This window comes from Medicago truncatula, chromosome 4 (genome assembly GCF_003473485.1).
Source record: "Medicago truncatula cultivar Jemalong A17 chromosome 4, MtrunA17r5.0-ANR, whole genome shotgun sequence".
Lineage (NCBI taxonomy): Eukaryota > Viridiplantae > Streptophyta > Magnoliopsida > Fabales > Fabaceae > Medicago > Medicago truncatula.
In genome coordinates this window covers 61,947,345-61,973,729 of record NC_053045.1, presented here as the reverse complement: position 1 = coordinate 61,973,729, position 26,385 = coordinate 61,947,345, and the positions used below count along the sequence as shown (strand labels likewise).

Here is a 26,385-nt window from a genome sequence, read left to right as displayed (position 1 = left end):
ACTTGTTTATCTATCAATATCTTTATAATTAAAATGAAAGCAACTTAATTCAATGTTTTCATGAGAAGTAATTTAATGAATTTGATATTGAGTAAACTATCAAATTAATCTTTGATTTTGTAGTTCACTCTCAAATAGGTCATTGACTTTATGAATATTTTAAAAAGGTTTTTTGCTAGGGACTAAAGTGATAGTAAGTGAATAAGCTTAAAAATCAAATTGACAGTAACTAGTTAAAATATGATACTAAATTGATACTAGTAAGTGATTAAATATGTAGACTAATTTGAGAGTTTAATAGAGTTAGAGATCTTTTTGATAGCGCGGTACAAATTCAAGGTCAAATTTTGTGAATTTTTCAATTTGATATCACTATAAATATTGAGGTTATTTAATTCTTTTAAACCCCTCAAAAAAAAAAAAAAACTTTTAATGTTCACTCTTTTATAATTGCTTCAAATTTTTATTTTTGCCACATACTAAATAGTACTTGAAATTTACAGAATTTATATTTGTACTCCCTACATATCAATGTCTTTGTAGTCACGAACTAAGTTGTCTTAACAAAGAGTAAGGATCTTTTCCATTACATGAGCATGCCCTTGACTTTTTTTTCTTTGATATAAATAATAAGAGCTGTGTTATTTGAACAACTAATTGAATGACAACTTTTGTGACAACCACTAATTTACAAAGGAAAGTAGATAGTGACACGGAAACTAAAACAATAGAGAGAGAAAGTAAAAAAATAATGTGAGTATAAGAGATAAAGTTGTCACATAAGTTGTTGGTTGTCAAAATATCATTTCTCAAATAATAAAGCCAATATTTTCTATTTATGTTGTTGCTCCTTTTGTTTTTCTGTGTAGTATGTTGGAGGACTCAAAATTAATTTTAGAGGTCGTATAATTGACTTTTTTATGTTTGAATTATTCAAGTGAAAATTAATTGTTTTCTTGTAGAATTGATTATAGTAGAAGCTAGAATTTGTAGGTTTTTGACTTCTACAATTGATTTTAGACTAATTTTTTTTAATGATTTAGACTTTAAATTTATTGTTAAATCCATTTTTACATAAATAATATCTAAACATAAATTATTTTGCTTTCGATTCACTTTTATCCATAGACGATTTTACAAAATCAATTCATTAAAAATAGAATTATGTTATGGCATAACCAAACACACCTTGAATCACTTTTCCATTCCATGTTAAGTAAAGTAGAAATTGGAGTGAAAGTATTAAATTCTTGATTCGAAAAATGAAATGGAAACAATAATATTGATTACGAGAGAATTATTACATTAAGTAGCTGTACATTAAAAATTATATAGTCAATTTGATCAACTTTAAAAAAAAAAAAAAAAAATTAGATAAACTAAATCCTAACTAATCTAACTAGGTGATAAAAAGAGAAAGAAAAGTAGGTTTTAGTTAATGCAAAAACGTGATGAGGGTTGCTGCTGGTGTAAATGTGAAAAAATGAAAGAAAACGACATAGATAAGAAAGCAAAATTGATTTGAGCCCTAAAAAATGCACTGTTATGTGGAAGTGTTGACCTAAATCAAAATCCACTCGTAACTGTTGTTTGCGCGTACTATATCAATGTCATGTCACGGCTGTGATTGGCAGATGGATGATTGATCACTACATGTTGCGTTCACATTCAACGAATTTTAATTTTAACTTTTAACTTTTAACTACAATATAATGCCACTGATTTGAAATGTTTATTTGTTTCTGCATCACCTGACAGGATATGGCCACCAGCTTTTATTTTCTTTAAGAATATCATTACTAGTCTGAAATTAATCTAACTATGCATGCATATGCAAGAAATAATACTTGACTCATGGGTGATACTTCAAAAATTAAAATTTCCTATCCATATAAATGAATATTTTCTAAGATCATAATAAATTGTCACCATCAATGTTGTATATAGCATAATAAGTTATACTCCTACAACATATATATAATGAACAACAAACCAATTAGTTCGGTTGTTATAATATTTTTTTAACTCGTAGCGAACAATTATAAGTTGCCAAGCTAGAAATCAGTTCATCTATATCCATGATAACTCAAAAGTTAACTTATGTATAACTATATTTCGTTGAACTTCTTTTAGACAAACTTCTCTTTAACCATTCTATTCTCGTTTAAATTTAAAGCGCAACTTAATTGGTAAGACAAATTATCTACAATCAAATGACAGTACTGGATATGAGTTACGAAGGGGAAGAATGGAGAACATTCTTGACCCCCTTTTAAAAAAATTGATCAAAATTTGAAGTTAAATTTGCATCATAATTATGTGGAGAGTCTAAGTAGCAGTGTGTGGTTGGTTCTGTAAGAATGTTGGCTTAAATTTAATGGAGATGGCGCTGTTACCGATTTTGGAGGTCGTGCAACGTGTGGTGGGGGTTGTCCATGATCAAGACGAAAATTACTCGTGTGGTTTGTCATCTAATTTTGGTGCTTGTTCTATCAGTGGCTGAACTTTGAGCTATACATTTTGCCTTTAAGCGCTCTGGAGTATAAATTTAGAAAGATAGTGGTTGGATCAGATTCTCAAGCTGCTCTTTCGCTCATTTTGAAGGGGTGTGGAAGAAGTCGTCATTGCTTCTTGGTTTCTCAAAATCACCGATTGCGTTTGAGATTTGTCGAGTTATAAGGTGCAACATATTTTTCGCAAGGCTAACCAAGTTGCAGATGCTTTTGCAAAATTTGATTTGAGGTCGTCTGGAATTGTTCCTAGCATTGTGTCGCAAGCCTTGTTGGCTGATCGTAGTTTTGTAACCTTTCCTATAGGCTTCTAGTTTTTCGTTTTTCTTTTTGTCGGGGCTTGCCCCCTTTTCATTCACAAAAAAAGGCCATATGAATTGCATGCATAAATTGTATAGTTTTCTATGCTTCTCTGTCTGAAAAAACAAGTTGGTCTGCATCACCTTGGCCTAACAACAACGTGCTGTCCAAATAAAAACAAGGAAAAAAGTTAGTCAAATCAATTATATAAAAAAATGCATGCCATCATCTTTACAGAATGATGCTAATGCCATCAAAAGAAGAAAGTATAACTGCCATATGCATAATATATATACCTTAATTTGAGTTCTATTATATGTATAGGTGACATGGACTCTCCCATCACTAGCTTGGATAACAGCAGGATATGAAAATTCCATTCCCACAGTATCCTCTAATGTAAGTGCCTGGTGCCATGAATCACCATCATCCTCAGAGAGAGCAAGTTTAAGCACACCCCTTGAAATTGTATTATATGCAATCAATAGACGACCATCTTTAAGCTTAATCCCATCAATACCTAATACAATAAAAGGAAATTTATATTATAAGCTATTAATGCAAGTCGGTCCAGTAGCAACAACGACGAATCACCCTCTTATATATCTTTCATTTAGGTCATTTTTAGTTAACGTGGGACTAACTACGTCTGACACCAACGCTAAACTAACCTTAAGACACCAAGTATATGAATCTTGTAAATCACGTCTCTTATATATGACTCGTTTAGTCAATTCTTAGTCGATGTAAGACTGACTATTCACATTTTCCAACACATGAGGATATTAAAAAATACACATCTTAGTGTAGCACATAACACATAGGAAAACTCACTTAAGAATTTTTACTTGTCATATGATGATAACTTCAACGATATAAATACAAGCAACATAAATAAATTGGAAAAACTTTACCTGAGTTTGGGTTATGAAGCTGTGTAGGTTCTGCGTACCCCCAAGTTTTGCCTCCATCAAAGGATTCTGACATATAAACTCTACCAATTCCAGTAAAGGATCGAAGCAAGACGCGCAGTGTCCCCTTTGCAGTCTGGTATGGTACAGGTTGAATCACACCTAGAGGATTATTCTTGATATAAATTGGACCATACTTTCTCCATGTCTTTCCAAAATCTGTTGTCACCTGTTATAATGCAACAACTAGTGAATATAATTATATTACGAGCTAATATCAGTATTAATTAAATGATTAAGATCAGTTCGATTAGGAACCTCTGCCCATGATCCCCATGAGTTCCAGCTTTCGACAGAAGATCCACAAAGTAAGTCACCATTTTCCAGCAAGATCGGCTAAACAAAAACAAGTTGAATTCACTACTAAGATCATAAATTTTTCATGACTATGAATTCAATACTCCTAGCTAAAAATTATTCTGTGTGGATTTTGTTATACCTTATTCTTTATAGGTCCTAATATACCAGGTGGAAGTTGTTCTCTTTCTGTCCAGGTAATTCCTTTATCATATGAGCGTTTTATAAATCCACTCCATCTAGAATAAAATAAGCCAATTTCTTTAGGTTCATATTGAATCCTCAATTGCATTAATTCAAAAGCACCTCCCTACCATAGATTGCAAAATACACGCGCGCGAGCGCACACACATGCATACATATATGAAAAATGAAATGCAAGGATAGAAATATTACTTTTGAAAATCTTGGCCTATTTTGTAGAACAAGAGTAACACATTTGATGGAAGTTTGAACAGTACAGGATTCCACATAGGAACATTTGGTTCTTCATCACCAATTACAGGTGCTTGCCATATTCCATTCTGCCAACCGAATTTCCATTCACAATATTAAAACAAGCAGTCAAAAACTTAAATTCAAGTAACAATCCCTCCCTCCCTCCAATGTTCTAAACTCCAAAGACAGGAACAGGAAACAAATATAATGCAGAGAGGAGATGATATTGAGCCTGCTCGAATTGGCTCATCTGAGCTTATCCACTGACATAAGTATTTGTGAGACTCTATCGGGAGAACGTATGAAAACAGTTCGACACGATGATAAGTTGTTTTCAGCTTATTTTCATAAACTCTCCAAGATAGTTTATACTAAGTGCTTATCACGATAAGCTTTTATCCTATAAGCTGCAAATGAAGTTATTTAACCAAACAGGGCCATTGTCAACAAATCTCTATTGGGGAATTTGTTGAGCACACACTGAGAGTCCTCCCCTCTCAACCAAGTTTTTTGCACACACAAAAGAGTCTGATTTCAAATCTATGACTAACCAAATGTTGGTTAATTACAGGTGTATATACGTGTAGAGACACAATCATGTAAATTTAACTGTTTATATGTACCTTGTAAGTCTGCAACCATATTTTCACATCAGGTGCACCCTCTGATGTGCCTCCAAAATAGGCAACCAAAAAATGACCCTTCCCAACCTAGTGAAATAAAAAAAAAAAATAAAAAAAAAAAAAAAGGTTTTTTATATTATTTACCTTAAAAATGAAAGGAAAAAAAAAAACACACTTTGTAATGAATGACCTCAACAATGGTAGAAGCATGACAACTATTGAAGGGAACTGATGATTTTGCAGGAAAAGTGAATTCTTCGACAACAAGCCCTTGTATGTAGCCTTTACCATGAGCTTCTGTAGAGTTTAGCCTGCAGAAATTTGTAATGGTTGCTTCTTATAGACAGTGTCAAGCACCTAGGTTAGTGAATATGAAGAAGAAAATTTTATAGATATAATAATGGATCGGCAATGTAAAAATATATACCCAGAAAATGAGTAAGCAGTGTGAATGATAGAAGAGATTAAGAAGACTATATGGAGAAAGGAAAGAAACAGAGACATGGTTGATGATTGGTTTGGTTTCACAGTTCAGCTTACTGAAAAACTAAAGCACCCGTGAGACAAACATGTGCAACGTGTACAACATTGGAGTTAAATAAATAAAGTCAAATAACTCATTTGTTCGTTTTGTATGCATACAAAACTAACATTATATCTACTCTATACTATATACAAAACTAAGTAGCTTTTCTTCCTTGTATTGTATTTAGCCTGGCTTTGCGTTATTGAACTAACTTTTTTGGAAGACACAAACATTATTTCTTGGAAAAAGACTTTCCATGTCTTGTTCATGGTATTGCCAAGATGAAAATAACAAGCCAGGGCAGCGTGGTTTTAAATTATTGATTGAAAACTTTTATGAGAAAAGAAAATACAGAAACTAGAACACAAGTCTATTTTAATTTTTAGTAAGGACGAATGTGTTCCAAGTTGGTACGTAATTCTCAAACACTATTAGCGGGCCTTTTTCTTTTGAAAGACTATAAGGAATCTTTACTCTATTATTTTTATGTTGTAAGATATTTATTAGAGATATAGTACGTGTTTGTTGTGGCGGTGGAAATAGAAAAAAACGCCGTTTGCACAAAAGCTACAAATGGTAGCTTCTTTATTTTCACTTTCAAAATGCCTCGGGACGTGGAAAATGCTAATACACCGCTGTACCAAACAGGTTAATAGTATTAACTTACGTAATACACGTAGAATTAAAATTAGAATTATTGTGGCATACCAACATGGTCCCAAAATGTGAATACATATGAATCATGCTAATCAGTACTCTTCACAATGTAGCAATGTATGCAAACAATTAAGCAATGGTAGTAACCCCCTCCACTACTCCAAAACGCCATTCTGAGATAACTACTGACCAGATCCCCAAACAATTGAGATTCACACTTAGAGGTGAGTGTTTGGTTACACGTTTGAATGCTCAAAGTCAAGCCCACCACATCATAAAGGAACTTCCTTTCAACGAATTGAAGCCAAACTTTCAACATAATCCTTGGCGAAAGACCATATCCTTCCAAGATCTTTAGTTCTCTCTACTCTATTACGTCTCAAATTATAGAGAATTACTTGGCATAGGCCTGGCAGAGAGCTTGCCAATATCAGTGTCTCACCATTCTCAGAAAGACACAATGGGAACATAAATGTCTGATACTGATTCCAGTCACTAAAATTATTATCTACTTGAAGATTCTGAAAACTAATTTTAAGAAATTGAGTCCAAGATTGTTCAAATCCAAATTTTGTCATCTTCCATATAATAAAATGAGTTCTCTTAACATAGTGAGAAAAACACAAACAATCCATTAAGACAGCAATAGTTGGCTCAAAACGTGGAACTACTAAATTAACACCATCACCACGAGGAGGCTGCAATTGTTTGTATGTCTCCGTACCAAGATCAAGCAAGATAATCATATATTGCTCAAGAGTAGTATCCCTCTGCATCCAAGAATAAGTACTACAACTCAAATCATCTTGAAAGGCAATCCAGTTAACAGTTCCATTCAAATACACTCCATTATTCACACGATCAGAGCCAAGAGAAACATCGTGGTCAAAACGAGGAAAACTTGAAATTTCAGTCCAAATATTATCACCTATATTGAAAATTTTCACCTTGCCAGAACACATTAACACTACCTTGTAAGATCCAGTGAAGTTATCATAACCAAATATGTACCTATGCCTATCATGTGCATGATAGTTAGATTGTTGAAAAGATCCTAATTCTTTTGATATTACCCTTGTGGCCGGGTTCCAGAAACGGAAATGAATGTTTGTATGGTCAGATGTGTAAGATTTACGGAGCAAACAGATCAAGCCATGGCAGGAACCAATGACTTGGAATTGGATATTATCCTTGCATATAAATTGGTGGGTGGGAATGGTGGTCGACGGGTTATGCAGTAAGTGATTCAGTGGGAAGGTTAAGACACGGCAATCCGGGCGATCATATTGGACTAGTGCTAGGTTCCTGTTCGGCGTTGATAGCTGAAGGTGCAATTTGACGAATTTGGGATCGGAGATGAGGGAATTCCAAGACTTATTCACACACTTTAATTGCAACAAAGATTTCACTGGAAGCAATGATAGAACTTCCACGATCAGGTCATCGGGGAGGTCTATGCCCCGCATTCTGATTTCTGAGTGCTTTTGGAGGAGTGCCGTGATCCATTTGAACTGGGAGAGATAGAGATGCAGAAACCAAAAAAGTGCCATTCAAAATATTGATGCAGAAACCAACTTACCCTCGTAAAAATTGAAAACAAAGGAGGAAGAAACTAGTGTTGTTGATGGTTGAGATAGTAGTGAACACGGCGGAACCTGAGTTTAGCGTTGGAATTTCATGACAATAAAACGGCGCATAAGATCAGATAAGATAAAGACAGGGAGATGTATTAGGGTTTTTGTTTTCTTCTTGTGAGAAAAGATGTATTAGGGTTTTTTTTATTTTTTTTTATTTTTATAAGAGGGTTTTTTATAATATGATTAATATTTAATATTTTTAATGGTCAATAATTATGATTAATAATTGATGAAATTTGAAATGGGCAAACCACTACATTGATCCCTAAAATGTCCGCTCTTCACTTTGTTAGTTACTTTAGTCCTTAACATTTTCAAAAGTGGTAACTGTTGCAAAATGAAGAAGAAAAAACATTAATTCTTCTTCATCAATATCATTTTTCAACTTCTATCTAATCAAGTTCTCCTTTTCTTTTCCATATCAACATAACTAAAATACTTATACCATCGTCTGTAGTTGGATTGCAACAATTGCACGTTGTCTTTTTGATGGACTCAGATACGAAATGTTATAAGAATGTATAATTGTATATGTAATTTATTATTAGCTATAGTTTGTTGCGACTTGTGGTATTATGAAATGAATGAGAGAAGTATAGTGGAATAATAGAATAAAAAGAAGACGACAATCAAATGACATGGTATGGTATTGATGAATCATACAAAAAGGCCTAGATGTGTGGGTGGAGCGAACGTGTAAGGAGATTCAAAAGTGTTGGGTCACGAGGAGGATAATCCTCCGGACTCCCCATCTTTTTGCAAAGGTGGTATCTTACATGATGATTTAATAAGAATTTGATCGGTTCTTTGTGTTGAAAGTCTTTCTATCACAGTGTTTTGATGGCGTGCTCCACTGAATGTCACACCAACGGTGCAAGTAAGTGTATGTAGATGAAAAAACTTCCTTAAGTGGGAGCATAATGAATTGACATACTTATATTTACACATGAGAAGAAGATTGTTGTGTAGAAAGTGTGAATTAAAAGTTTCACGTTACTTAGAAAAATGGGGATTGAATTTTATAAATTATAGGACCCATAAATCCAATATCTTAAGGTTTTAGGTTAAAGTGTGGTGTTGGACTCACTTATATTGGGATTCCCGGTTCTCACACTTCACATCATAGCAAAGATAGAGTGAGTGGGTACCATTACTCACCACGGTTTCTCAGCCAAAGTTCAACTCTATTAGTTTAAGATGATGAATGAAACACTGCAATACAACCGAGTACTTACTAGCAAATAATACTAATGTATTTCCATGGATTTATGTAATAGAAGAGAATGTTAAATTGAATCAAGATGCTGGAAGTGATTAAATATTGGGAAAAAAATTATTGCAATACTCAAATAATGGAACCGGTTGATTTTCCCAACAAGCATTTGCAAATGAATTTAACGAAGTCCTGGATAGATGGAATGTTTGTCGTGATTGTTGTTGGAATTTTAAAAATAGACCAAGATCATAGATACAAATTCAGGTAAACGTGTACTCGAATCCATTGGCGTTCGGAGTCCAAAGGTATGAGGAGTTTATTTCCCTCCTTAAAGAATGAATATGCAGAATTTGTTTTCTTTGTTGTTCGAGGAGGTCACTCACCTCCTAAGGAGTTCTTTCCCTTCAAATCTCTAATTTTTCTCTATTACTGCTTTGTAGTTGCAGACCCTTCCTTTTCTTTTGCTCCTTACAAATAGTTAAATGAGATTTTAGAACTTGCGTGTAATGATATTTGTCAAAGTGATATAAATAGGTTTGAAAGACCTTAGCATATGCATTTCAATAAACCCTGATTTTTATTTTTATTCAAGGAACTATTAAGTGCTCCCTTGGATAATACTGAAAGTCTGAAACAAGAGTTGACAGTGAAAATAGTTACGTTAGTGAGTAGTGTGTAATTCAGGTACATTTCAAAAAGAAAAAAAATATAAAATAATTTGTTGCGAGTTTAATTGATTTCGTTGTGGTGGCAACTTAACTAATTTAGGATTTGTTATAGTTTACCATTGATCGTCCATTATTTGTGAGCTACTCCCTTCGGTCACATTTATAAATAATTTTTGTTTTTTTTTCCTTTAGATTTATTAAATAACTGATGTATTTAGACTATATTATAATCAAGATACATACATTATTTAATGAATATGAAAAAGCAAAAGTTGCTTAGAAATATGACCGAATAAAATATGTTTTTTTTCTTCTTCCGAAATATACATATGAGCTATGTTGTTAAAATCCCATATGGCACCGTGTAGTGCCAAATCCCAAATACGGTATGGCGGATAGCAAGATGACCGCTATTGTGAAGACTAAAAAACAATATACAAAGTTAACATCCAATTTCGGTGGGCTAAGTCCATGCGGAGCTATGCTCTGGCTTTAAACGGAGCCCCCGCAAATGGGCGGTGGGATTAGTCCCCTCAGATTAGTCGGTTTTTGGATCGAATACCGGGTTTTCAAAAAAATATACAAAGTTAACATAGATTCCAATATGGTACCTAAATACTTGTCATTTCCCATCAAAAAAGATTCTAAATGTAATCAAAACGACATCCCATCAAAATTCCAAAATAAGGTTCTAAAAGTAATCAAAACCATGCTTTCCTATCTGTGTCTGCCTCATCTTCACTTCTATTCTAAGTTCCACCAAATCAATATTATCTTGTTTATCACTTGATTCATAACTCTTGTTCTTCCACATCCAACTCCTCATTTCCATTAGGCACAACTTTAGCGAGTCTAGATTGCTATAGCGGGATAGCAGAAGCAGGATTGTCGCAATTCGCGGTCGCTAGGAGGCGGCTTGTGGGGAGATGGTAATGCCCCAAACACTGCCACTGCTATGCTATTCTGCTATAGTGCGCTATTGATAACATAGCTTATGAGGATTCTTGTCTAGTTTACTTTGCTTGCCAATTATACAAGAGCTGCTACTGTTTTATTTTTGCTTAGTTTTTCTTTTTTTACTCTGGATGTGAAACCTGAGTTACATTTTAAAAACGATAATATCTGTAGTTCTATTTATAAGAAAAACATAATACAAATGTATAATTATTGAAATTCTTTTTATATTACTTTATTTTGAGGCCTATTTTACTCCTATCAAAAAAAAAAAAAGTTCACATTCTTGTACAAGTGAGTTTCATTTAATGAGTGTTAAGGATATCTCAGTGAAAAAATAATCAGCATTAACTCATTTGAAAGTACTCTTTTGGTCTTTGTGAATTTGCAAATAGGAATTGAGGGAGTACTATTTTATCATTTAACCAGAATCAGCTCTTCTAATCTCACTTATGTTAGCGCAGCTTAGAAGCTTGAAACTCAAGCAATGTTCCAGGGTTTTGAGATTTTGTTGTTTTAGAGAGAATGAGAAAAGTTGTCACATATATGGATGTTCAAATAACACAACTCAATGAAAAAAGAGAATAGATGATGAGAATTAAGAATGTGAAATTGTATTATTGATGTATATACAAATGTACAAAGAGGTAGCTTATATACTAGAACTAGTTAGGTTGCTTGAAGCACAAGCTATGTAACAAACCCTAACTATATAAGCTAGTTTCTAACAAACTTGTAACAAATTCTTAACAAACAAAAACACTAAATGTGATTAACCACTGAGTGTGATTATATCACCAAGTAAACTTGAATTAACAACTAAACTAACAACTTACAGTAAAAAAAACACTTCTAAACTCACTTTAAATTATTCTCAAACACATTAATTTTTCAATCACAAAGTTAATAGTTGGGGGGGGGATCCACTTTTGCAACTATATCCATGTATATATATAGATGTCTACTGTGTTCTGTGCAAGGATAATTTTTTGCTTCCGTATGAAATATTAGAAACAAACAAATGTGTGAAGACTGATGCACAAATGTTCTGCAAATATAACATGAATTTAAGAGTTTGTAGCAAACAAACAGTACCAGTAGGATAGTTCTGATAATGAATTAAAATACAGAAGAAATAAAAAACCATGTAATTAGAGACAGACAACAGTACTTGTCTCTGCTTACTTGAGAAAATTTACTCCACATCAATTTGGCCGAAGAGTAACATGCTGCCAAAGAAAAGATTAGGGGGTTAATATTACCAGGAAATACATGAAAGGAATCTCACATTAATTTATAGAAAGACACTCAACTATCTCCAAACTGAAACCTACAGTTTAAAGACAGCTACTACATAAATTTTAAGTGTGTACCTTAATTTGTGTCCTTTTATATGTATAGGTGATATGTATTAGCCCATCACTAGCTTGGATAACAGCAGGATAGGAGAATTCCATTCCAGAAGAATCCTCCAATGTGAGAGCCTCATACCAAGAATCACCATCATCATTAGAAAGTGCAACTTTAAGTATGCCCCTCGATGTAGTATTATAAACAAGCAATATACGGCCATCTCGAAGCTTAACCCCATCAATACCTAGTATACGAGAGTAGGTGGATGCGCCATTAATGCTCGAAACAAATTAAGTAGCAAAGAATTATAAAGGGATACATATGGTGAAGTAAAGAACGTCAAAATCAATCAAATCCATGATCAACCTAGTTCGTATAGTTATAGTTAAATACAACTGTCATAATTATGCAGCAAAAATAGCATGTAATATACAGCTACCAAAATTTACCTGAATTTGGGTTAGGAAGCTGAGTAGGTTTCGCATGTCCCCAAGTCTGGCCACCATCTGATGATTCTGAAATACATACTCTACCAATGCCATCAAAGGATCGTAGTAAGACACGTAGTTTCCCGTCTGCAGTCTGATAAGGTACTGGTTGAATCACACTTAGAGGTTCATTTTCGATGTAAATCGGGCCATGCTTGCTCCATGACCTGCCAAAATCTGACGTGACCTATTGCACACCAAAACAAAAAATGTAACCCCACTAACATTTCAGAGCATCTTTGGAACAACCGCTTAATTAGGATCAGTAAAGTTACAACCTCAACCCAGGCACCCCAAGAGTTCCAGCTTTCAACAGACGATCCGCAAATTAAATGGCCATTTTCTAACAAAATGGGCTGAGAAATAGTAATTAAATCCAGAACTAGTAAGTATTGCTATAAATTCCAAAACTCTTGATATAGATAAAATAGAAGGAAATAGATTCTGGTGTACCTTATTCTTTATAGGTCCTAATATACCAGGAGGAAGTTGCTCTCTTTCTGTCCAAGTATTTCCTTTATCATAGGAGCGTTTGACGAATCCACTCCATCTGAAATTGAACAAACTAAGTATTCTGATGTGAAAGGGAGACAAATAACAAACTCAAAATAACATGGTGCTAACAGCGGGTGTGGGGAGGGAGGTAAGGTGGCTTTTATTTAGAGATAAACAACTTCATTCTAGCCAAAGCCCTTGTTCAAATTGAGGTGTATTTTACTTACAAATATGAAATTACGTGCCGAAACTGTTCTGACATCAGTATTCTATAAATGTTATCATTATTGTAACTGCTGAGTTAACCACATTTCGTAAAGTAGAAGTAATAAGAGGCAAGTAACCCGTGAACTGAGAAAGCTAATAAGATACAGTATTGCAGAGTTTTATCTAGAGCCAAGGCCAGTATCATTAATAATTTCACTCAGGTGACCAAATTATCTTTGTCATATATATCACAAGATTTGCTAGCTGATTCATAATTTATAAATATGCATGTTTTCATGAAATCTCAAATAAATATAAAAATATTTGGAAGAAAAAAAGTCTAATGAAGAAAGCTACAAATAGAAATCTCACGAATGCATTTAAGTCTTTAATGCAATGCAGGATAGCGAAATTGAACAAAAAATATCATAAATGTATGACAAAGGAAAAATAGAGCAAACCCAGCCCAACTGTCTCAACTACCATACATAAAAGCAATGGAACATAAAATTCTTTCACAAGAGAAAAATAGATGTAATAAGAGGACAAAAAATGTAAACTTTACTTTTGAACTTCTTGGCCTATCTTGTAAAATAGAAGTAGCTCATCTGATGGAAGTTTGAATAGTACAGGATTCCACATAGGAACATTTGGTTGTTCATCAGCAATTACAGGTGATTCCCATCTTCCATTCTAAGCACAAAATTTGTGTTCAGAAAGTTAATGAAGCATTCAAAATGTCAGAGCTTAGTACTCTCCTCCTATACATATTGAAGGTACAAAGACATCATAGTTTATGACTGACTAATTACAAATAAAAAAATTAGTCTCCAATTTTTCAAAGCACACTTGACATTTATAAAACAAACTATTCACAGATTAACATATCTATATGAGAATGCCTACATTCATATGATTGTAAAGACATGGGGCGTACGGCATATAAATTTATTTACTTTGCAAGTCTGCAACCATATCTTGACATCGGGTGCCCCCTCTGATGTACCCCCAAAATAGGCAACCAAAAAGTGGTCCTTATCAAACTGCAGAAATCAACATTGTATTGATTCCAATTTCCAGTATAACATTTTTTTGAAGGGAAAATTTAATTTTTTATTCCATAACCTCGACAATGGTAGAAGCATGACAATTATTGAAGGGAGCTGAGCCTTCAAGAAAAGTTAACTCCTCTGTCAGTGGTCCGTATATTGGACATCTATTCTCCATCCTAAAAGTTAAACAATCTCCTGCAAAAAAAAAATATATATATATTTCTTCTAGTTTTAAGCCATATACTTGTTTTAGTGGTGGAAAAATGAGAATGTGAAAATTGAGTGAGATAGTGATGTTTTGATTTGGATATGGATTCCTTCTTGTTTGATAGGGAGACCAAAACCACTTCCAAATCATATTTACCGTGAAGTAATTTATGTTTGAATATAGGCTTATTCCGAGTTGAAAGATATATTTGAGTGTAAAAATTATGTTTGAAATCAAAATCTACAAATCCTGGCTTCAAATTAGAATCAATTCTACTCAAAAAAATCCAAACATTAAAATCAGTTCTACACCTTCAAGTACTCGTAGGTTTGAATAGTAGTGTTGAAATGCATTGACTTCAAAAAATGGTGTTAAAGAAATAAAGCGAAAAGAGAAAAACATTGAAAAAGACAAGAAAGTGAAATGCAAAAACAATGGAGAAATGTGTAACTAAACTAACCACACCACACGGAATAGCGAAGTAGGGAGGCTCCGTTTCAGATGGATCCGGTGATTTAGATTGTCGGGTCAAACTCACAAACATCTCAGGTGGGAAAAAAATATCTGTTAGAAACTGTGTTTTTTTTTTGTTTGTCACATACATAAAAGTTTTTTTTAGGGGATATTACATGTGGAAAGATGTGCGTGGCAAATCCTGGCTATCTCTCAAAATAATCGACATATTTCGTACTTCCGTCCCGTTCTTAAATACATGTCGCAATTTAAATAATAAATCATTGATATTCAGTACTTTTATTTTTTTTAATAAATTATATGTTTTATTTTGTATCAAACTTATTGTTTTACCATATTTGTATAATAATTTTATTAATAAAAAATTTTCAATTTTTAATTTAGATATCTACAAACCGACCAAAATTAACCCATATAAATTATATCGAATCACATCTTTTTTAAATTAGTCATCCAAAACCGAATCAAACTGAGCCACATATAATTTAGAGAAATGATATTTGTACAACTATTTTGTACAACTTTTATACAATTTTCTCTTTCATACTCACATTATCTTTTTAGTCTCTCTCTTCTTTTTTCTCTCTCCATTGTTTTTGACCAATGAAAAGAGAGCATAACAAGGTTGTCCCAAAAGTTGTAGCACAAAAGTTGTTGAAATATCATTACTCTATAATTTATCTTAAGATTGGATGAGATTTTGCCTCAAAACCAATCCAAAATATGTTGAATTGGTGTACCCAAACAAAAATATTGAATTGAAAGTGATGCAAGTAGTATTAATGAGTAGAGTTGAAAAAAAAAAAATTGACAAAAAAATAAGTAATTCATGTTGTATTAAAAATTGAAAAGTCAATTATTTCATAACAATTTTTTTTTTTTTTTATGAAAATAGATCAATTATTTCGGGTAAGTGGGATTATGAGTTATACAAGTCTCACATTGTTTATCCCTCAACAAAAAAAGATGCATGTTGCTTAGAAAAGTGAATGTTAAACACTTTATAAATAAAAGACACATAAACCAACTGCCTTAGGGTCTTAGATTAAAGTGTGATGTCCAACTTAATTTTTATTTTTGTGACAAATTCAAACTTACATATGTGGTTGCTCTAAACCAAATAGTGTCATATAACAAATCCAAGGAGAGATAGAGTGGTGGCTCTTCGACCACAATCAATGTACCGGGAAATTTGCTCACAATTTCGCTATAATATATATGAATCTCTTATTCGATGAAATACATGTGAGTATCACCACTTTTCATGAGACTCATTCATAAAGTGGTGTGACCCACGTGTATTTCACATAATAACAGAATAAGTGTTAAGAAAAATGTGTTAAAATGAGTGTTGCTAGTATTACACATGCTTGACATGCATGCACTAAGCAAACATTGAATTGACAAAAACGAAATTCACCAACTCAGACACTCCCGACCACACAACAAAGTTAGAAAGAACGCTAAAACAAAAAGGCCGGTTCCCACCAAGAAAAAGCGGTGGCTTTTAGCGTGGGCACCGTGGAGGAGAATGTTGGGGAGTATTTTTTTCTTCTATATATGGAATCTTAGATTTGGGTCTCAAACATTTAAAAATTAGTACCTATTAGGTACACCCATTGGTGAGAAAAGTTTATAAGATGCAAAGTCTTACTTAAGACATCAATCTTAAATTTCCGCGTTGTAGGTGAGGAAAGTTTATTTTGGTTATAAGATGCAAAGTCTTACTTGAGAAAAGTTTATAACCTTGCTACCCCCTCCCTCACCGTTATGGCGAAGTAGGTGGGAGGTTGGGGGTCAGAGTTGTTCTTCTTGGTGGAGGGAGGTTGGACGGATTAGAGATGGGGGAGATGATTTTGGTGGAGACTGGTTCGGGGAGTGTGTGTCTAAGAAGTTAGGGGATGGTTCAGACACTTTGTTTTGGTACGATAAGTGGTTAGGTTCGGTTTCTTTTTGTGAGCGGTTTCCTAGGTTGTTTGATCTTTCTGAGAACAAATCCATTACGATGGCAGGTTTGTTCTCTCTTGGTGTTGAGCAGGGTGGGGAGGCTTGGAAGTGGAGGAGGAGGTTGTGGGCATGGGAGGAGGAGGAATTATAGGAGTATAGGGCTTTATTGACTGATGTTTCTCTGCAAGATTTTGTTTCAGACAGGTGGGTGTGGTTGCCAGATCCTATTCAGGGTTACACTGTTCGCGGTTCATATCACTTGTTGACTTCAAAGGACGTTCCTCTTAGGGATCCTGCAACATCTTTGATCTGGCATAAACAGGTGCCGTTGAAGGTATCTTTATTTGCTTGGCGGTTGCTTCGTGATAGATTGCCTACAAAAGTTAATTTGGTCCATAGACGGGTAATTGACACAGAAGCTGCTATGTGTGTTACGGATTGTGGCATGAGTGAAACGGCGCAACATTTGTTTTTATCATGTGATGTTTTTTCTTCTTTATGGCCTCTGGTGCGCCATTGGCTGGGTATCGTAGGTGTTGATACCAATGTTCTTCTCGATCATTTTCTTCAGTTTGTGAATTTGTCAGGTGGTGGTAAAGCGGCTCGTGACTTTCTTCAGCTTATTTGGCTTTTGTGTGTTTGGGTTTTATGGAACGAACGCAATAACAGGCTTTTCAAAAATGTTGTAACTTCTATTCCCAGGTTGTTAGATAAAGTTAAATATTTGTCTTTAGCCTGGTTGAAAGCCAAAAAAGTTGTTTTTAGGTTTGGTACAGATAGGTGGTGCTAAAGTCCCATCCAATGCTTGGGCATTGCTTAATGGTTTGTTTTGGTTGTTTGTATGACTATGTTCTTGTAAAGTAATTCTTTTGGCACACCTTGTGCTAGGAGAGTTGCTTTTGGTGTTTTAATATATATTTCATTTTTTATTGTTAAAAAAAAAAAACTTAAATTGGATCCACACTTTTTTAATATTAAAAAATTAAAATATAATGATATTAAGTTATTGATAGTTGATTAATGAGCATTATTTAAAAAAATTGTGTGAGATCCCACAATTATCTTGCCATACAATTGTAAGGATCCCACAATCACTCATAGAAAAGACAATGAGACACCAGCTTAACACCAACTTAACATCTCACACAAATTTATGAATGAGTTAGTACACGTGATACTCGTTTAAGTACCAAAAAATGAGTACATGCGTTATGAATGCTCTTAGAGTCACATTTGTATTGATTTTAAAAAGGCTTAAATATGCAATTCGTCCTTGTAAAAAAAAATAAAATTAAAAACATCCCTGCAATTTTTTTGTTTTGTTTTAAAAAGGTCATTGACCCCACTATTCAGTTGAAGTGGCATGGTTTTAGCCACGTGGCAGTTGCTGACTGTGCAACTTTTGCCAGGTGGCACCACATAATTAATTTTTTTCAAAATTCTAAATTTTTTTTTTTAAATTAAAAAATTGGAAAAAAAAACTGAAAATAAAATTTTTCGATTTTTAATTAATTTTTTTTTCTTTTCAAAATCGGAAAATTCATTTCGAAAATTCATTTTTTTTTTAATTTTGAAAATTATATTTTACATTTTTTTTCCGAAAATACTAAAAATTATATTTTCAAAAGTTATAAATTTTGAGATTATATAATTTTTAATTTTATTTTAAAAAATTATTTCCAGATTTAAAAAACACTAACTGGCAATTTTTTTCTTCATATTTAAAAAAAAAAAATTGGATTTTTTTTATGATTTTTTAATTTTAAAAAATAATTTTCAGATTTTTTTAATGACATGGACTGCCACGTGGTAAAAGTTGCACATTCAGCAACTGCCACGTGGTCAAAGCCATCTCATGTCAACAAAAAAGTGGGGTCTGGGACCTTTTTAAAAAAAATATTTTTATAAGAAAGAAAATCAAAACGCGTCCAAATTACAGGGACGAAATGCATATTCTTTTTAAAAACAACAATGCTATGTAGCGATGGATTCTAGGGTGAGGGTCCATTTAAGTCCCTCACCGGTGGACCACGAAGGAAATATCGTTAGATTAAATGAATGGATCCGATTTGTTAAAAATAATATTGAGAATATTTACATCTATTTACGCACAATCTTGTCCCATGATCTCTTCCCCTCTCCTTCCTCCTGTCAGGCTTCCATCAACCTCCACCCTTCATTTTTCTCATATTGGGGAACCTCTCGTGGTCATCGGAGTATGGTTCTTTCTCCCTATTCCATTGATTTTTCTCTCTCTGTCCAATTAATTATTCTCTTAATTGCTTAAATAAGCTTTGGCATGAAATAAAAAATGAAGACGAAGGCTTAATTAATTAGTAGATGATGCATGGCAGTGGCGTGGGTGGAGTAGGAGGAAAAATTATGCTCAAGTTATGGTGAGAGGTTATCTGATTTGATAAAAATGAAGGGTGGGGTGATGGAAGATCAGCAAGTGATAGGAGAAGGAGAAGGAGAAGGGAAGATGTGGGACAAAATTGTGTGTGAACAAATGTAAAAGTTCTCAATATTATTTTTAACAAATCGGAACTATTCATTTCATCCAACGGTATTTCCTTCGTGGTCCACCGGTGAGAGACTTAATTGGACCCTCATCCTAAAATCCACTGCTATGTAGCACGTGTAATGTAGAAAAACCATGAAAATCCACCAGAGAGAGAAGCTAGCTGTTACCGTTTTTAATTTTTTAAATTAAAATTACATAATTTTGGTTTTAGTGGAAATCATGGGTGGTTGTTGTGGTGTAATTGGTTGCTTTTCGTTGGTTCTTCAAAATTACAGATTTTAACAATTTACAAATCATGACTCACTATTTATTTGTTCTTCATTCTCGGTATATATAAACAGTACCAGTTGTCAAAATAAGTTTTATAAATAAGAAAGCAAACAAACATCTAAATTAAACTACTTGTTTGTGCATTTCTAAATGAAATTTATAGCTCTAATACAATGAATCTGTACACAACATGGCCAATCTGGAGGAGAGTGATGGTGGTTGGAAGAAGATAAGCATAAAAGTGGAAGAGAATGGTTGCGAAAAATAGTGTGAAAATTTTTAGTGTTGAGTGAGCATAATAAAACAGTGTTGTTTATTTGATCTAATGGTCAAAAAGTGACTTGACCATAGCTGGGAAGTTATTACATCCCCATGTTAAATGCTTCAGATCAATTATTTAAATTAAGGAGAATTGCTGTTTACACATGTTATAAGGCTGAGAAACACTAGTAAAACACTAGATTCTAAACTTCGGTAGTTAACTGCCGCAGGGGCATTTTCGTCTTTTACTAGTGTTTCTCAGCCTTATAACATGTGTAAACAGCAATTCTCTAAATTAAGAGCAATCCAAACCAAACACATGCTAGTTTAAACCGAACAAAGAACTTTGTTTGTTTTACATAATCTTTACAAATTCATAGAAGAAAAAAATGGGTAAGCAATTTTTTCAATAAATAAATAAATCGGTAAAGCAAGTGTAAATCTATCCAAACCAAAATGGTAATATAGTCTTCAATTCTTTGCTAGTAGCTCCTTTGAGCATTTAGTCGGGGCTTGGGAGTAGGAATAAACATGGCTTACTCCTGATAGTGTTCAATTATATCCTGCAAATCACATGCAATTATGTTATTATCATAGCCAGGAATAATAGAGGTAAACAATGTATTATATTAAAAAAATTGATTTGAATAGACAACCTATAGTAAACTAGAAAACAACTAAGCTCTGCCATTATAACATATATGAGTATATATCTGAATGTACCAGTAAACACATAATTCAAAAAAAGGAGGTATGCTTTATTGCATAGTAAACAAGGGATGAAACAATTCTCATCGTTTTCACGAGTCTTGCAATAGCACCCTGCATAAAGCTTTTATAATTTATACAGTGGAACTAAAGAGGGGACATAAGGAATTGGCTTGGTGGCCGAGGTAGAGGAGTTAAGAAGTGGAGTTATAAGGAGGTTGAGAGTTCAATTCAATCCCCACTTCCAACATTATACCGAATCATTTGAACTCCACAACCATGTTTTGCTAGTTAAATATTTGCCCATAAGAAATAAGAGAGTGCGGACTTTCAAATTGCTAGCTTGAGCCGAAGAACACAGCCAGCCCTTTGGGCACACCACAAAAATCTGCATACCCAGCACTGGCCAGACTGCTAATGGCAGCAAAAACACCGCACTAGCCGAAGCCAAGAAACAACAGCCAAAACAAGGAAAAAATCCCCAAAACAAAACTGAACCTCCAGGTTACCAGCAATGCCTGCACCATCCAGAAAATCAAATCCAACATTATCTCGCCATACAATCGTAAGGATCCTACAATCACTCATAGAAAAAACAATGAGACACCTTCATTCTACTTAGACCCCATATCCATTACAGAACTTGTATCCCGTTCACCATCTCCTGAGGGTCCGCATCTCCATTTGCAAAGATTATATTTCTCGCCTTCTAAATCACCCACAAAGTTTTGTGCATTCAACCAAAATAAACAAAGTTGGGTGCTTTGAATAACTATTTTAGTGATGTTCCCAGTCCTCTGGCTCCATACCTTTATCTAGTCTATGATACAAGGTTGAATATATGTGACTTCCATTCCATAGAACTTTAACGAGTAATGAATAGTTTGTATTCTTGCGCACTAAAATGCACTCAAGCTTAGAATTTGGTTTCTAACTTCTATGCATGCTTTTGGCTGAGAAGGTTGATCTAATTTTCTGTAGTCCATGGCAGATAGCAGAGTGTAGAGGCTGTGCCCCAAAACGCTATAGCGGTATGAACCTACATCGAAATGCAGGAAACAATACAGCTATATATTCCGGGCATACGTGGTATTTTACAGAAACTTCACTTACAACCTCTATCTGGCTTCTATGTGGTTTGCTATTGGCCGTGTTACAACGGCTACTAAAAAACACAACTTAGAGGAGTTTCACGTAGTGCCTAAGGGATGCTACGCTGTTATAACATCCGCTGCCAACTACCAAGATCTAATTGTAAATAAAAATTCACTAACCCCTGCTACTTATAAGCTAAAGAAAAATTATTTTTGTACCCCCATATCCATTTAACACTCACGAGAGTGATATAAATGGAGTATCTGATGTGATAGGAAGAGCAATAGAGAAAAAGAGGTGTTGAATGTCATACTAAGCTTACAAACAGCCTTGGCATACTAAGAGAGAATTGAAGTTGGCACTAAAAGAGAGAATCATTCAACAATACAATCAAATCAAAACTATCATATAAATTAACACAAATTCAAACAAGTAAATCTTGGAAGAGGAACTTACTTTCAACACGTTGATACCAAGCTTTCAACATAATCTCTAGCAACACACCACCAAATTCTATTGGTTTTTTCAATTTTCTTTACTTTGTTATCTCTCAGGTTATAGAGAACTGCTTGGTTTCCTTTTTTAATTGCCAATCAGTGTTGCACCATTCTCAGAAAGACACACCGGAAGCACTAGAAAACCATTGCGACCAAGTATATAATTTATTCCAAGATTCTGATAACTAATTTTAAGGAATTGAGTCCAAGACTCTTCAACTCCAAATTCCTTCATTTGCCATATAACAAAATGAGTTTCTTTAAAATCATAAGAAAAACAAATACAATCCATCAACGCACAAATATTTGGATTATCAAATGGCAATTTAGGGAGTTGCAACTGTGTATATGTCTCTGTCTCCAAATCAAGCGAAATAATCACAAATTGTTCGGTTGTAAGATTCTTCTGTTGACATTTATAACGGTGGCAAACCAACCAGCTAATACTGTTACTCAGATACACACCATCGTATTTAATGTCATCCCACCTACTACGGAGCGCCAATTCCACCGGAAAACTACTTTGAATATCTCTCCAAATACTATCACCCAAAGTGAAAACTTTGACCACGGCAGTTCTCATACGATTTCCTCCTAGGCCTTCATCCATGGTAATTCCGAACATTACCGTCTTGTACGTGTCTGTTGAGTTATCATACCCAAACCCCAACCTTACACGATTAAGATACGAGGGAACATACAGTAATGTTTTAGATTTTGACCTTGTGGCAGGATTCCAAAAACAGAAGGAGTGCTTTTTATACCCAGAACCATGAAAACAACCGTGCAAGCAGATTAATCCATTGCATGAACCAATGATCCCACAACAGTCAACGCAACTGAATTGGTACTGAAGATCGTCTGCAATTGGGATAGAACTCGTCGTACTCTCCAGCAAAAGACTCACCGAGGTGGGTGCGACAGTAACAGTATAAGAACATCCACGTCCACCCGCGCGAATTTGCAGACGTAGGTTTTTGTTCGAGAAAAGTGCGAGCCGTAGGTTTCCTTTAGATTTAGATAGTTTAAGGTGCATTTTGACGAAGATGGGATCGGAGATGAGGGTGTTCCATGGCTTACTCACAAACTTCAGTAGCATAAGAGAATTCACGTCAGGCCGTAATAGTATTTCGGTGGTAATAAGTTCGACGGGAAGAATTTCCGATATGTTCATGAGAACGGCGCGGCCTTATTTTTATCCTGTTTTCCGAGGAACGGTGCACTGCAGTTGGGTTATTAGAGTTGAAATATAACAACCCTAACCTAGTCGTGAGTTGCATGTTACCGTGTTTATATATAGACATTTGCTAGAAGACACCAACTAATTTTTATGATGGTGTCTTTTTAGCAAGTTATAACTAAAAAGTTGATAATCACACCTTGAAGTGTTGATTGCTAAAAGACACCTTCACGAAGGGTGTCTTTTAGCAAAACCTATATATATATATATGAGTTAGGATCCGTTGACATCAGGTGTCAACGGATTCGTTGACACCAAATCTAAGCCCTCTATTTTTATCAATCAAAGGCTATTAATAGTTCTCCAAATGAGTTCCGTGGCTAGCTATTTTAACCAAACACACTGGATTTTTTTTTAACAGATTTACTAAAACTCCATTAGAAAAGCTTTGTTTTCTTTCCACTAGATCCAGTCGTGAATAAATTAAAGGTGTGGGAATTCGTTCTCGATCTTCAATCTTCATTCCTCTTTGTTAATTACTTATATGGATAGCAAATCCAAACATAAAATGTATGCAAAGTTTAATTTATGAAATCGAAACAAAAATGAAATTAAAGGTGTGGGAATTGAGTTTATGAATAAATTAAAAATATTAGGTAGTGAATCATGAATCATGGTTGGTATTTCAGTTTATTTACACAGTATCAATCGTAACAAATATTAGGTAGTGAATCATGAATCGTGGTTTCCTTAAAAAAAATGAATCATGGTTGTTGTTAATTTCTTCTATTGAGTATATGAATAAATTATAGGTGTGGGAATTGAGTTTATGAATAAATTAGAAACAATAGATAGTGAATCATGGTTGTTGTTGATTTCTGATCCTGAAAACGAAAGAGGGCGTAATCATAAACATGTCAATTGCACATATTCATATGGCATAAGAATGGCAGAGAAAGCAATAGAGAATTGGGACGATAATCACATGAGAGTGGTTACATGGTATTTTTAAATGAACAAACAAAAGCCTTTGGATCAAAAGAAATCAACGATTAATATTTGGTGTCAACGAATCCGTTGACACCTGGTGTCAACGGATCCTAACTCTATATATATATATATATATATATATATATATATATATATATATATATATATATATATATATATATTTCTTTTTCTAAATCGTTGGTTGACATAAAATTTAGCATGAAATCTTTTTTCGAGGCTCGACTTTGCCTCTTGGTGGTAAAAAAAAGTCGATTTCGAACGATTCCTTCAAAATTCGGTTGAAAAATCAGAAAAAGAGTAGAGGATCGCGATCCTTTCTAATTGAATTTTTCCATAAAAATCCAATATTTGTTTGTTAAAATTTTTTTCCGACGCGCCGAGGTTGTAGCTATGCTTGTTAGCTTTTCAACGAATGTTCATAAGCTACGATCGTGTAAGGAAACCCCAAGTTATGGCCGTTTAGAGAAATGGTCAATAACAAGTAAAATCCGAAAATTAATAAGATAATTCATTTGGCCTCAATTTAACCCGAATTTTCAAAGTTCTTAAAATCAACCATTAGTCATGTGAAACATACAAAATCACAAACTACACAATAATTGGTCAATAAGTTATGCGAAAAATGAGATAAATGAGTTTTTCATAAATGTTTCGTATGAGATATTAAATGTATCCTATGAGATTTCTTTTTCTAAATTGTTGGTTTACATAAAATTTAGCGTGAAACCTTTTTTCAATATAATTTAGTCTCATGTTACGAGGCTCGACTTCACCTCTCGACGTTAAAAAAAGTCGATTTTGAGTGATTCCTCCAAAATTCGGTTGAAAAATAAAAAAAAAAGGAAGAGGATCGCAATCATTTTTAATGAAACTTTACCAAAAAATCCAAGATTTCTTTGTTAAAAAAATTTCCGAAGCGCTGAGGTCGTAGCTATGTTTGTTAGCTTTCCAACGAATGTTCACAAACTCTGATTGTGTAAGAACATCCCAAGTTATGGCGGTTTTAGTGAGAAAGGTCAAAAACAAGTAAAATCCGAAAATTAACAAGGTAATTCATTTGGCCTCCATTTAACCCGAATTTTCAAAAATTCTAAAAATCAACCATTAGTCATTTGAAACATAAAAAATCACAAACTACACAATAATTGGTCAATAAATTATGCGAAAAATGAGATAGATAAGTTTTTCATAAATGTTTCCTATGAGATATTAAATGTATCCTATGAGATTTCTTTTACTAAATCGTTGGTTTACATAAAATTTAGCGTGAAGTCTTTTTTCAATATGATTTAGTCGCATGTTACGGGGCTCGACATTGCCTCTCGACGTTAAAAAAAGTCGATTTTGAGCAATTCCTCCAAAATTCGGTTGAAAAAAAAAAGTAGAGGATCGCGATCCTTTTTAATGAAATTTTGCCAAAAATATCAAAGATTTCTTTGTTAAAAAAAATTCCGACGCGCTGAGGTCGTAGCTATGCTTGTTAGCTTTCCAACGAATGTTCACAAACTCCGATCGTGTAAGAACATCACAAGTTATGGTTGTTTTAATGAGAAAGGGTCAAAAACAAGTAAAATCCGAAAATTAACAAGGTGATTCACTTGACCTCCATTTAGTGTTCCACCCTAGTTCATGAGTGGCGGATCCGCCTCTAATCTTTGTATTTCAAAATCAAAGTGGTGAATTTTTCTATTTTGAGCTTGAAGGGACTACTACATTATAATTGAGCAAATGGTCACTTTAGTCCCTGACTCTGCACCTCGTTGTCACATAGGTCCCTGACTCAGAATTAAATACAAAGAAGCCCCTGACTCTGCACTT

General features: G+C 34.0%; 5 protein-coding genes across 7 annotated transcripts; 1 reads left to right on the top strand and 4 right to left on the bottom strand.

Annotated features, from left to right (window-relative positions):
* Window positions 1-2,082: 2,082 nt before the first annotated feature.
* On the bottom strand, window positions 2,083-5,961 carry LOC11440790 (uncharacterized). Of its 2 annotated transcripts, none has more exons than XM_024781408.2 (9): window positions 5,567-5,961; window positions 5,315-5,450; window positions 5,140-5,226; window positions 4,475-4,602; window positions 4,221-4,317; window positions 4,040-4,117; window positions 3,725-3,950; window positions 3,107-3,330; window positions 2,083-2,973 (listed from the first exon to the last, which is right to left on the bottom strand). In XM_024781408.2, the coding sequence occupies exons 1-9, from the start codon at window positions 5,641-5,643 to the stop codon at window positions 2,950-2,952; spliced, it is 1,077 nt and encodes a 358-aa protein (XP_024637176.1). In that variant the 5' UTR covers window positions 5,644-5,961; the 3' UTR covers window positions 2,083-2,949. The 2 variants fall into 2 exon arrangements, with proteins under 2 accessions (XP_024637176.1, XP_003610210.2); XM_003610162.4 differs by having other exon boundaries at window positions 5,330-5,450; window positions 5,567-5,957.
* A 438-nt stretch (window positions 5,962-6,399) lies between these two features.
* On the bottom strand, window positions 6,400-8,049 carry LOC11423932 (F-box/kelch-repeat protein At3g23880). Its single transcript, XM_003610161.4, has one exon. The coding sequence runs from the start codon at window positions 7,870-7,872 to the stop codon at window positions 6,613-6,615; it is 1,260 nt and encodes a 419-aa protein (XP_003610209.3). The 5' UTR covers window positions 7,873-8,049; the 3' UTR covers window positions 6,400-6,612.
* Window positions 8,050-11,655: 3,606 nt separating this feature from the next.
* On the bottom strand, window positions 11,656-15,208 carry LOC11418669 (uncharacterized). 2 transcript variants are annotated; one of them, XM_013603084.3, is made up of 9 exons: window positions 15,061-15,208; window positions 14,466-14,587; window positions 14,297-14,383; window positions 13,906-14,033; window positions 13,092-13,188; window positions 12,917-12,994; window positions 12,600-12,825; window positions 12,171-12,394; window positions 11,656-12,026 (listed from the first exon to the last, which is right to left on the bottom strand). In XM_013603084.3, the coding sequence occupies exons 2-9, from the start codon at window positions 14,565-14,567 to the stop codon at window positions 12,003-12,005; spliced, it is 966 nt and encodes a 321-aa protein (XP_013458538.1). In that variant the 5' UTR covers window positions 14,568-14,587; window positions 15,061-15,208; the 3' UTR covers window positions 11,656-12,002. The 2 variants fall into 2 exon arrangements, with proteins under 2 accessions (XP_013458538.1, XP_024636898.1); XM_024781130.2 differs by lacking the exons at window positions 14,466-14,587; window positions 15,061-15,208 and having other exon boundaries at window positions 14,247-14,384.
* Window positions 15,209-17,079: 1,871 nt separating this feature from the next.
* Window positions 17,080-17,866, top strand: LOC112420979 (uncharacterized). Its single transcript, XM_024780840.1, has 3 exons — window positions 17,080-17,141; window positions 17,226-17,706; window positions 17,798-17,866. Exons 1-3 carry the CDS (start codon window positions 17,080-17,082, stop codon window positions 17,864-17,866), a joined length of 612 nt encoding a protein of 203 aa, XP_024636608.1.
* Window positions 17,867-20,503: 2,637 nt separating this feature from the next.
* On the bottom strand, window positions 20,504-23,601 carry LOC11421972 (F-box/kelch-repeat protein At3g23880). Its single transcript, XM_003610159.4, has 2 exons — window positions 22,336-23,601; window positions 20,504-20,639 (listed from the first exon to the last, which is right to left on the bottom strand). Exon 1 carries the CDS (start codon window positions 23,548-23,550, stop codon window positions 22,462-22,464), a length of 1,089 nt encoding a protein of 362 aa, XP_003610207.1. The 5' UTR covers window positions 23,551-23,601; the 3' UTR covers window positions 20,504-20,639; window positions 22,336-22,461.
* Window positions 23,602-26,385: the final 2,784 nt, after the last annotated feature.